Source organism: Dipodomys spectabilis, unplaced genomic scaffold (assembly GCF_019054845.1).
Source record: "Dipodomys spectabilis isolate Male_0828 unplaced genomic scaffold, ASM1905484v1 ptg000107l, whole genome shotgun sequence".
NCBI lineage: Eukaryota > Metazoa > Chordata > Mammalia > Rodentia > Heteromyidae > Dipodomys > Dipodomys spectabilis.
The window spans coordinates 1,976,923-1,988,914 of NW_024870784.1; the positions used below are offsets into that span (position 1 = coordinate 1,976,923).

Sequence of the window (11,992 nt, forward strand, 5' to 3'; positions counted from 1 at the left end):
ATGAGATACTTTTCAGCTACCAAATTTATGTAAATCTTGTTACGTTTAGTTTGTCATCCTTTAAATCAGATATATGCTTCCCTGACTTGATTTTTAAAAAATTTACTTTTTGGTAATACTGAGGTTTGAGTTCAGGATCTTGTGCTTGCTTGTTTGCTTGCTCCATCAATTGAGCTATGCCTCCAACCCTGCTTTTTGATGGGTAATTGGAGATGGAGTCTCACAGACTATTGTGCCTAGAATGGCTTCAAACCGCCATCCTCTGGACCTCAGCCTCTTGAATAGCTGGGATTACAGGCATGAGCCACCAGCGCCTAGTTTACAGCTTGATATTAAGGACTTTATTTTGATTATTTTTGTTGTCTTTAAGTAGCTGTCCAAACAAGTTGCCATTCACCAAAGCAGTTTATATATATGATGCATTTTGATCTGCCATCACTTTAACATCTTCACCCCATTTCCACCCACCCCTCCCCTTCTATCTCCCAATTCTGTGGTACATACAATTAATTCTTGACTGTATTCTGCTTTCCTGCTTCATTCTTCTACCCCTTTCCTCTTGGTCTCACCTTCCCCTCTTGCAAGTACCCATTTCCTGGTACTGATTTTGTTGGGCTTTGCCTTGTCTTTCTGAAGAATTGTACTATTGGAGCTTCCCAGAGACTATTTTAGTTAGTTCATTTGTAACCACTTACCACTCAAGTGTGTTTAGCTTCTGAGATCAGATGAGATCAAGATCAAGCACATTTGGGATTGTTTAAAACTTTAGTCTCACACCAGTAACCCTAGCTACTTGGGAAGCTGAGTTTGGGAGGATCGAGGTTTGATGCTAGCCTGCACAAAGTGGCCCTGGCCTGTTAGCCTAGCTAGGATAACGTAGCTGGATGGGACTCATGCACATGCATAGTGAAGGCACCTTTACGAAGTCTCCACCATCACCAGAAAGATGCTCACCAACAGCTCTGAAAGCTTTAAAGCACCATACAATCGAGGTATCATGGCTATCAACTTCTCTGTAGACTCTTAACTTGGTGGTTTCAGGTCCACCTCCAAGTTAGAGGACTGGCTAGCAGATAAGTGGCTGTTGGGGCACTTTTGGTTCCTAAGAAAGCACAGAGGCTCAAGTGCTGTTAATACTCTGGTTAGGCCCTTCTGTGGCTGGTTTCAGGATGCTCCTGGTAAAGCTGGACATGACAGCGAGGTAGAAGGCACATTGGGCATGCGTCTGCACAGGGTGTGGCCCTGGGCTGGCTTCTGCCTGGGAAGTCCTCCCAGCTGCAACTGTCCTGTCCCTACCCAAGCAGGAGCCCCTCTAGGAAAGGGCTGTTAGCCAAACCCTCTTGGAAGGTGGCCAAAGAATGGCCATGTGGAAAACTCCTTCTCTAGTTGCTCAGGAGAAAAACATGGGAAGAGCTAAGCTGGGAGTTGCTCCTGGCTAACAAGCAGATGGAGATCATCTGAGGAACGAAATGGGGTCACAGAGGCTTGCCTGAGTGCAGTTCGGACTACTGGTTCCTGGTCCTCCTGTCCTGGCTGGTCACCCCGAGCACACCTCCAGGACTCCTGAACTTCTCTTCTCCTTTGTAAAGTCCTCTTCTATCATGGGGTTATCAAGAAGCTTAAGATGTGCACGGCATGGCTCTAAAAGCAACAGAAAATTCTACAATTGAGGTGCTATGGAAGAATGAAGCATTTCTGTAAGGAAATGTTCCATGATGGAGCACAGGCCACGTGACAACTGATTGTAGACCGGAAGTTGTCCACCAGCCCTTACAGATGAGATTTTGGTTGGCAGTACCTGAGACTTTTTGAATGAGTCTGTGTTGATACTATGTTTAATTGATGAATGAACACATGCCTCAGGATGATCTATTCAAACCTAATTCTCCAGCCCAAAGAGCGTCTTAACCTTACACGTAGGAGGACTGTGGGAAAAAGATGCAAATAAGCATCTTTGAATTCCGTGTTAGAAGACAAGTGAACACAATATGGTCGTTAGGAAGCAATTTATTGTTGCTTCAAGATTAAGGATTTTTACTGATGGGAATTTTCAGTTCAATGCCCGCATAGCCCTGCTCAGCTTCTGAATCTTGGTTCTGGCAGACATATCAACATACTTCTCCCCGATGCGGACAATCATGCCACCCATGATTGCAGGATCAGTCTAGGAAAGAAAAGAGGAGGAAGCATGAAACACGGATATCATTTCAAGCATTGCAGGGGCAGGACAGTGTCTGGAATGGCTGGAGGTGCTACACCAGCAGAAAAGGTTACATCTTGCAGGGCGCTGGTGGCTCATGCCTGTAATCCTAGCTACTCAGGAGGCTGAGATCTGAGGATCACAGTTCAAAGCCAGCCTGGGCAGAAAAAGTCCCTGTGAGACTCTTTATCTCCAACAAACTATTCAAAAAAGCTGGAAGTGGTGCTGTGGCTGAAGTGGTAGAGTGCTAACCTTGAACACAAAGGGGTCCAGGGACAGTACCCAGGTCCTGAGTTCGAGTCCCAAGACTGGCCAAAAAAATAAATAAATAAATAAAAATATATATATATATATACATCTAGAAAGACCTAAATGTGAAACCACCCACAGAATTTGATGATTATTTAAAATTAAAATATACAGATCTAACCGAATGCCAGTGGCTCACTCCTGTAATCTTCACTATTCAGGAAGTAGAGATCTAAGGATCATAGTTCTAAGCCAGCCAGGCCAAGAAAGTCCATGAGAGACTCTTACCTCCAACTAACAGAAAGGCTAAAAGTGGAGCTTGGGTTCAAGTGGCAGAACACTAGCATTAAGCAAAAATGCTCAGGGACAGTGCCCAGGCCGAGTTCAAGCCCCAGGGCTAGCACAAATAAGTAAATACACAAACAGATATAATGTTTTGCTGCATTTCCTATCTGTATTATTGTTAATGTCTGCTAACCCAAGGTACACAATGTAAACGATTAGAAACATACCTTAACCTCCAGTTTCAGCATTTGGCCTTGACTTAGGAAGCTCTTCAGGATGGCTGTTAGTTCAGCGAGAACAGTGCTGTCTAACGGCTGAAAAAGAACAAACCATTCTTTAAACAAAGCAAAAAATAAACCTCCAGAGTTACAAGGAGAGCAAAGCCCACAGTGGGCATGCTCCATGAAGACAGCCTGTAGGTTCCTGTAACCCCGGGGACCGTGCCGTGGCTGCCCTGAGCTGCTTGCTCGGGTCCATGCTGCTGACTCGGGGGCACAGAGCCCGTGGGAAGCTGTCCAAAGCAATGCCCTGACCTACTACAACTGTTAGCTCGACGGTTAGCTTGATGAGGTCCAGGGCTGCATACTCCAAGTCCACCACAGTCTACTCATGTCCAAGCCCACAGACCCGGTGACCGTGCAGACTGAACTTAAATCAGGAAGGAAAAGCACATAGGCAATAAACTCCTGCTGGTAAGGTAATGTAGTATAATTTAAGGACCATGTACCTGAGATAATCCTGCATTCAAATCCTGGGGCCAGCTGTGTGACTTTGAGCAAGTAACTTAAAAAAGGAAACATTAACCTTGCCATGTAGAAACATGTGAACATTCACAGAGCTGGGAAAAGCCCGCAGGAGCACTTGGCTGAGGAGTCCCTTCCGGAAAGCAGAGGCAAGCGCAGCTACTCACAGTGGCGGTGGTCACCAGGCACGGCACCTCTCCCCGGTGCACACTCATCATGGTAGAGAAGGCAGAAATGACACCCTGTGTGTTGTTGAGGCGACCGTTTTCAGCAAGCAAATCTGGGAAAGTGAGAGGGTTTCAATAACGCGAACTTCACTTACCACCTCAAAAGCATACTTCGCTTGGAGCCCTGAAACACTATATTCCATATCTTTATTTTTATGCTGGTACTGGGTTTCATGCTTTGGGTCAGCTTTTTTTTTTTTTGGCTCACGGATACAGCTCTACCACTTTAGCCACGCCTCCAGTTCTGACTTTTTTTTTGCTGGTGAATTAAAGATTAACCAGCAAATCAGATCTGTCTGCCTGGTTGGATGGGCCTCAAATCAGGATCTTCATATCTCAGCCTCCTGATCAATCTCTTTCAAGATGCAGTAAATGGAGAAGCCGTTACTTTTAAAAAAATACTCTTGAAAAAAAAAAAGAGAAAATCAAAAAAGCCCAAATAAGCACGTACGTTATTCTGCGTATTTGTGTATATACTCAACAGATCTTTCATTTTGTGGTGTGGTTTGAACTCAGAGCCTTGTGCTTGCTAGGCCAGAACTCTTGCCATCTGCACTACACGCTCGGGTCTGAAACAGATTCCTTACATTTAGCCTGCAATCTGATTTTCATATTTATGTTACAGTTTCCAGTAACTCTTTGGCTCTTCAAAGGTGAATGTGTCAACTAGGTGCTTTGAAAGCCAGTTAAGAGATTTAGACTTAGCAGATTCTTCACTGCCAACAGCCCATAAGGCCTAAGAAGCAAATTTCTGGCAGCAAAGTTTTAAAGAAACTCAAATGAAGTTCTAATACTTACTCATCAGGTTGGCTGTGAGAGAGGAAAACTTCTCTTTCGCTGTGATGTCATTCAGGCTTTTTGCTTTAATGGAACGCTTTACATATGGATTCAGAATAGCAGCCGACACTTTGGGGTCTCTCATAAGTTGCTGAAAGCAGCAGAGAAGTAATCTCCTAAGTTCTTTAAAGCACGCATGATGCCACCCACTATACATACTGTCTGATAAATTAGGAGAACCAGTCCTCTCACGCACATACGAAGAAAAATTTATAGTCAGATACATTTCCGACTGTAGGACTATCAACGACACCATGTTCTATACACTATAAAATGACATTCCTTTAAAAAACTTGAGAATGCTTTACGAAGTTTCTTACATGTATTTTACCTTTCAAGAAAAGTTATAACTAATTAGCTGGTGGCTCAAATTCATAATTCTTAACTACTCAGGAGGCTAAGATCTAGAGAACTGTGGTCTGAAGTCAGTCTACCTAAAAAAGCCTGTAAGAGTCTATCTCCAAAATGAGCAGCAGAAAGCAGGGATGGAGAGTGTGGCTCAGGTGGTAGAGCACCAGCTGAGCAAGAAGATGGTGAAGACAGAGTGAGCGTGGAGCCGCAGGTTTAAACTCCAGCACCACCAAAAACCACAAGCAACCAAAAATAAAATTGGGCAGTCAAAAACTCAACAGCATGGTGCCTAAATAAACATACATGCACATAATTCTCAGTAAAGCATTCTGAAAATACTTTTTTTTTTGGTCTGTCGTGGGGCTTGAACTCTGGGCCTGAGTGCTGTCCCTCAGCTCTTCAGCTCAAGGCTAGCGCTCTACCACTTAAGCCACAGCACCACTTCTGGTTTTCTGGTGGTTTATTGGAGATAAGAGTTTCACGATTTTTCCTGCCTGGGCTGGCTTTGAACCGAGATCCTCGGATCTCAGCCTTCTGAGTAGCGAGGATTACAGGTGTGAGCCACCAGCGCCTGGCTAACTACTTGTCTTTTATGGGTAGCCTTTTAATTGTCAAGTTTTCTTAAACCATTTCTTATATTTGGTTTTATACTTCTATGTTTTTTTGTTTTGTTTTTGACTGTCCTAGAGCTTAAGCTGTCCTGGGCCTGAATGCTGTCCCTAAACTTTTGTGTTCAAGGTTAGTGCTCTACCACTTGAACCACAGCTCCACTTCCAGGTTTTTGTGATTAACTGAAGAGTCTCAAGAAACTTTCCTGCCCCTCCTGGCTTTGAACTGTGATCTTCAGATCTCAGCCTCCTGAGTAGCTAGGATTATAGGCATGGGCCACTAGAAATCTTGGTTCCTACTACTAATATCCTTTTATGTGTTTGTTTGTTCCTATTACACAATAGTTTCTGAAGAACAAAATCTAATATGATTACTAACATGTTTACCAGAAACAGCTTTTTCCCCCCCTGTCAGTTGTAGGGCTTGAACTCTGAGCCTAAGCGCTGTCCCTCAGCTCTTCAGCTCAAAGCTAGTGCTCTACCAGTTAAGCCACAGCACCACTTCTGGTTTTCTGGTGGTTAATTGGAGGTAAGAGTCTCACGGATTTCCTGCCTGGGCTGGCTGGCTTTGAACAGTGATCTTCAGATCTCAGCCTCCTGAGTAGCTAGGATTACAGGCATGAGCCACCAGCACCCTGCTACAGGTATTTGTTCTTGTTGTTTCTGTCATTTTTTTTTTAGTATCTGTTAGTTGTACAAGAGGGTTTCATTTAGACATATCCATATTTGCTTACAATGTACCCTGTTCAGACTCACCCCCTCCACTGCTCTCCCTCCCTCCAGGCAGATCTTTTGATAGGCTGTACTTCATCAGGGACACAGTCAAATAACTTAAAGTCAAACATGTACAACAGGCACTTATCATATGACAAAAAAGCAAAATACTTACTGACATTCTCAGTAACTCCTTCTCCACTTGTTCCAGCTTCTTCTGTTTAGATGCAGCAGAATAAAGAGCTGTGGCATAGCGCCCTTCAATGCCATGTACCTGCACAGGGGGCTTTCAACAGAAAGGATGGACCAAGGAAGAAGAAAAAGGTAAGACCACAGTATACTCTCAACAACGGAATTAGAGCTGAGAAGCAGCTCAGCAAAAGGCCCAGCACCTCAAGAAAACAAAAGCAAACTAACAAAAACACAGGAGTTCATAAAGAGCAGTCCTAAATGGCAATTCTCAAATAGAGGAGAAGTTCATTTCCTTGGCTTAGTCCTTGTAGCTTTGAGTCCCTTCACTTTTAAATCGAGGGGCTGAAAAGACAGTATCCAAAGTTCCTTCTAGCTCTTGCTACTTGTAATCGAATTGCTTTGTGTGTGCATGCGCGCGCACGTGCCTGCGTGCGTGCTGATCTTAGCTTGAACTTAGGGCCTGGATTCTGTTTCTGAGCTTCTTTTACTCAAGGTTAGAGCTCTAGCACTTGAGCCACAGCTCTACTTCCAGATTTTTGGGTAGATTAGAAGAATCTCACATACTTTTCTGTCTAGGCTGGCTTCAAACCTTGATCATCAGATCTCAGTCTCCTGAGTAGCTAGGATTATTGTCATGAGCCATTGGCGCCTGGCTTTAATTTTAAGACCTCTAATTACTTGAAATTTAAGACAACCATTGCTGCTTCACACTTTCATTTGTTTTGCAATGACAGAAGAATATAAATGAACATACCCTCACAATCTTGCTGAAGGGCCTGGCCACTGAAGTACTGAAGCTTCTCACCTTTAAAACAAAGAGAAACAATCAAACAAAATTACCTGAAGAATTTCTATCTCATTAATACAGAAAAAAAAAAAAATCCTAAAGGATGTTACACACACGCACACACAATTTTTCTTTTGGTGGTCCTAGAGCTTGAATTCTGGATCTGGGTGCTGTTCTTGAGCATCACTGTGCTCAAGGATAGTGCTCTACCACTGAAGCCATGCCATTTCCGGCTTTTTTGGAGTAGTTTATTGGAGATAAGAGTTTCATGGACTTTCCTCCCAGGGCTGGCTTCAAATCACAATTCTCAGACCTCAGCCTCCTGAGTAGCTAGGATTACAGGTGTGAGCCAACAGTGCCCAGCTAGTTTCATATATTTTTATAGAATCAGACAGATTATACAAGTATGAACTGCTTTTTCTTCTACAAGTGAATTTCACTACTGAAAATCATCCCAAATTGCTGGGAAATTCCCACCAACTTCCTAATATGAGGGGAGAGGATGAAGTTAGCACATACGTATAGGAAACACCAACTTCCAGGTAGTACATTTTAAACACACACACACACAATTTTGTCATTCATATGGCCAGATTCTTTTTTTTTTGGGGGGGGGGGGTCCGGTCATGGGGCTTGAACTCTGGGCTGGGGTGCTGTCCCTCAGCTCTTCAGCTCAAGGCTAGCATTCTACCACTTGAACCATAGTGCCACTTCCGGCTTTTTCTGCTTATGTGGTGCTGAGGAATTGAATCCAGGGCCTCATGCATGCAAGGCAAGCGCTCCTTCCCAGCCCCTTGAGCAGGATTTTTAAAGTGGGAGATGCTGGTCATGATTTGCAACATATGTACTCACTTAGGAATTAAAATGCTATTTCCCGAATTTAAAAATAGTCCTCCCTCCAGCTTTTTTTTTTTTTTTTTAAGTATTTAAAATGGCCCTGGTCCTAGTTAAGAGATCCTGTCTTTGAAATCCTTTGGCCATCGTCATCTACTTGCATCTCGAGAATTTATTATGAGGACTGCAAATTCTTGAATACTTTGGGAAGAAATTACATAAGCTACAAGTGGTCATTCCAAGGACGTGGCTGGACGCTGTACACTCCGTCTTGTGTTTGATTCCATGGGTTCCAATCTCAACCCCACCACTTCAGGGCTGAACTCGGGCAAGGTGCTTTAGAGCAGCAGTAAGCCCTGCTGGTCACTGACCTCTGACGGCTTCTACCGCCCAGGCTAAGGAAGCCGAGCCGGGTCTGTGCTTCACCCCGGAGTCCAGGAGGCCCAGCCTCCCTCTCCGGGGCCTCCCAGGACGGAGCCCCGAAACACGCCAGGGTCACGGCCCCAAGGTCACGGCCTGGAGGACGCCAAGGTCATGCCCCCCTCACCCCGCTCTCGGCCCCGCAGGGGGTGAAGCCGGATCACCTCCGGGGGTCCCCCCAACGCGCCGGGCCCCACGACCTTGAACAGAGGCCAGCCTAATTCCAGCCGTGGCCTCACACTATGGCTCTGGGGATCTGGCACGGGTCACCCGAGGAGGGGTCCTTCCTCCGGCTCCTCTCACCTGCCGGGACAGCAGGGACACCCCCGGGGCGGCCATCTTCCTTCTCTGCGGCGGCTAGTAGGTCAAAGCAAGGGAGAAGCGGAAAGGGGTGCGACGGCGCACGCGCGCTCCGGCGTGACGCCAGGTTCTCTGGGAAATGTAGGCGTGGTTCCTCAGGACGCATGCGCGGAAACCTCCTGCAGGCTGGGAGTTGTAGTCCTTAGACTCGGAGGTGCGTTCTGGGGCCCTGAATGGCGGTGTGATAATGCTTAGGTAAAGGCAGTTGCCCTTGTTCTGTTTCACATACAGCGTTAGCACGTTTGAGTGCTTCTCCTAACATGTCAGCGGCTGCTTCTCCATGCATAGGCCAGACAAAGCCGAGCTTACCACAGGGAAGAACGAGCCTCGCCCGAGCGAGCCAGAGACGAAGGGAGGCTTGCGGGCCGCTTCCCCCCTCTCCGCGCCTTTGTCCGCTCGCCTGCGGGGTTTTGGGGCTGCCTGAGGTCCTGGTGTCTGAATCCTTGACTCTGGGTAGGGCGGAGTCGGATGTGAGATCGGGGAGCCCAGAGTCAAGCCAACGGAACCTCGAAATGGAGCCCCCCGGCCGTGGCCGTGGCCGGGCTGCGCTCGCGCCCAGCGACCGGACTGCACCCGGCGCGTTCCCGGGGGAAGCCGGCGGGGGGGAGCCGGCGGGGGGGAGCCGGCGGGGGGGAGCCGGCGGGGGGGAGCCGGCGGGGGGGAGCCGGCGGGGGGGAGCCGGCGGGGGGGAGCCGGCGGGGGGGGAGCCGGCGGGGGGGAGCCGGCGGGGGGGAGCCGGCGGGGGGAAGCCGGCGGGGCGCGGGGTCCGGCGCCGGGGCCGGGCGCCTGCTGCCGCCGTGCGGTGCGGCCGATGGCAAAGGAGCGGAGTCTGCCCGCATCTAGTATAGAAACACAGGTTATTCGTGACCCCCTTTAAGGTGTGATTTTACCACTGCGCCGCCTTTTTTTTTTTTTTTTCTAATAGAGAAAGTAGAGGGAATGCCCTTGCTTTTGTTTCTACCTGTAAGAGGCCCATATTTTCGTGAATTATTTCCCAATACATTTTTAGGCTGTAGACCGCCTAGGGTTGAATTTCAGTTGGTTCTGTGACCCCAATTATATAATGGCCTGTGCTGCAGTTATCTATAAAATGGATATAATAATAATAACAGTAGAAACTGCATTACAGGGTGTTAGAAAACAATATAATAATTTTATAAGTAAAGGATATATGAAATATATAAGCAATTGCTTGACAGGTTAGTACTCAACAATAGTTGTTTTATGTTTTATTACACATACAAATTTCAGGATATAATTTAGTATCTTGCTTTTTTCTTTAATTCAAGAAATAAAAGGGTGCAGGATTATCAGTGGATTGTGAAAGAATTCTTATAAGCATGGTTCCAAATTGTAGAATTTTTATAAAATCGGCTACAGAATAATCCATCAAAGGGATGTCCAGTAACTTAATCCTTCTGTCATTTATGAAGAGAATTCAGCTGTTTTCAAATTTGGAAACTTTGCCGGGTGCTGGTAGCTCATGCCTATAATCCACCTGCAATCCTAGCTACTCCGGAGGCTGAGATCTGAGGATCATCATTCAAAGCAGCTGGTGCAGGAAAGCCTATGAACTTATCTCCAATGAACTACTCAGAAAAGGCCATAACTGACACTATAGCTCGAGTGGTAGAGCACTAGTCTTGAGCAAAAGGAGCTCAGTGACAGAGCCCAGGACCAGAGTTCAAACCTCAGGATTAGCCAAAAAAAAAAAAATGGGAACCTTCTGAATCTCCTGAGCATCTTTTTTTTTTTTCATCTTTTATTTTTTGGTACTGGGGATCGAACCCAGGACGTTGTACTCGGTAGGTAAGTGCTTTGCCACTGAGCTACATCCCAGCCCTCCTGAGCATCTTTTGATACAACTGTTTTCATATTTAGGATAATTTTTAAATACAGCTACAGAACTCTGGCTTGGAGAGAGAGTATGAAACTTAAATACTTGGGTCCATGGGAGGAAGCTGCTTTTCAAAAGTTTTAACTGATAAGAAATTATTCTGAGACCACTTTCAAGTAAGTCTCGTGGCAAGTAGTTGTGGAGGGTGGGCACAAGCACTAGAGCTTGAACTCAGGGTCTGGGCACAGTACCACTTGAGCCACAGCTCCATTTTCAGCTTTTTTTTTTTTTTTTTTTTGGTCTTGTCTGTTGTGGGGCCTGAACTCTGGGCCTGGGTGCTGTCCCTCAGCTCTTCAGCTCAAGGCTAGTGCTCTACCACTTGAGCCACAGCACCACTTCCGGCTCTTTCCACTTATGTGGTGCTGAGGAATAGAACCCAGGTCCTCATGTATGCAGCAAGGCAAGCACTCTACCACTGAGCCATCTTCCTAGCTCCCATTTTCAGCTCTTTGGTGGTTAATTAGAGATAGGAGTCTCACAGCCTTTTCTTTCCTAGGCCGGCTTTAAACTGTGATCCTTAGATCTTAGCCTTCTGAGTAGGGATTACAGACGTGAGCCACGAGCACCTAACTGACATGTATTATTATTTTTTGAAATTAAATTACATTAATTAATTTTTGTCGGTTGTGGGGCTTGAACTCTGGGCCTAGACGCTGTCCCTCAGCTCTTCAGCTCAAGGCAAGCTCTCTACCGCTTGAGCCACAGCGCCACTTCTGGTTTTCTGAGTGGTTTATTAGAGATGAGAGTCTCATGGAGTTTCCTGCCTGGGCTGGCTTTGAACCTCGATCCTCAGATCTCAGGTTCCTGAGTAGCTAGGATTACAGGTGTGAGCCCCCAGCACCCAGCTGACATGTATTATTTTAACATGTACTATTGAGCCCCAGAAGGACAACGGCTGCTCTGTGCCTTGAAATTACCGTATGTGATAGGCTTAACATTTGTTTCCATAGATCTTATATTCCATGAAATCAAACCACAAAACTCATACATCCTGAAGTGTGAACATTAATACATGCAGTATCAATAAAAAATTCTGGACTCCAATACCAGCATCAAAGCCAGCATTAAAGCCAGAAGCACCCTCTATTTTTGGATTGATCGTGTAAACATCTCCAAAATGGTAGTTTCAAGTTATTTGAATTTTAGGGTTTCACAAGTAGTTTCACTTCCACAGTCTCATTTGCATTTTGCATCTCAGGTGAGATGAACTGGTGTTGCCCCATTTTATGCAGGCTGACGCTTCATGGGTGCATGTTAGCACTCACCTAGGAGATGGCAGCGTGGACCT

At 46.0% G+C, this 11,992-nt stretch overlaps 1 protein-coding gene across 1 annotated transcript; it reads right to left on the reverse strand.

Moving 5' to 3' along the window:
- Positions 1–1,995: 1,995 nt before the first annotated feature.
- Atp5po (ATP synthase peripheral stalk subunit OSCP) lies at positions 1,996–8,853 on the reverse strand. The gene is made up of 7 exons (XM_042687358.1): positions 8,751–8,853; positions 7,161–7,211; positions 6,390–6,500; positions 4,503–4,632; positions 3,645–3,757; positions 2,962–3,048; positions 1,996–2,164 (listed from the first exon to the last, which is right to left on the reverse strand). The coding sequence occupies exons 1-7, from the start codon at positions 8,784–8,786 to the stop codon at positions 2,051–2,053; spliced, it is 642 nt and encodes a 213-aa protein (XP_042543292.1). The 5' UTR covers positions 8,787–8,853; the 3' UTR covers positions 1,996–2,050.
- Positions 8,854–11,992: the final 3,139 nt, after the last annotated feature.

Coding starts and splice junctions, on each gene's coding strand:
- Atp5po (XM_042687358.1), bottom strand. CDS start 8,786: ATGGCCGCCCCGGGGGTGTCCCTGCTGTCCCGGCAG. Junction 4,633..6,389: donor AGGAGTTACTGAGAATGTCA/GTAAGTATTTTG, acceptor TGCTGCTTTCAG/CAACTTATGAGAGACCCCAA. Junction 3,758..4,502: donor TCTCACAGCCAACCTGATGA/GTAAGTATTAGA, acceptor TCACTTTCCCAG/ATTTGCTTGCTGAAAACGGT.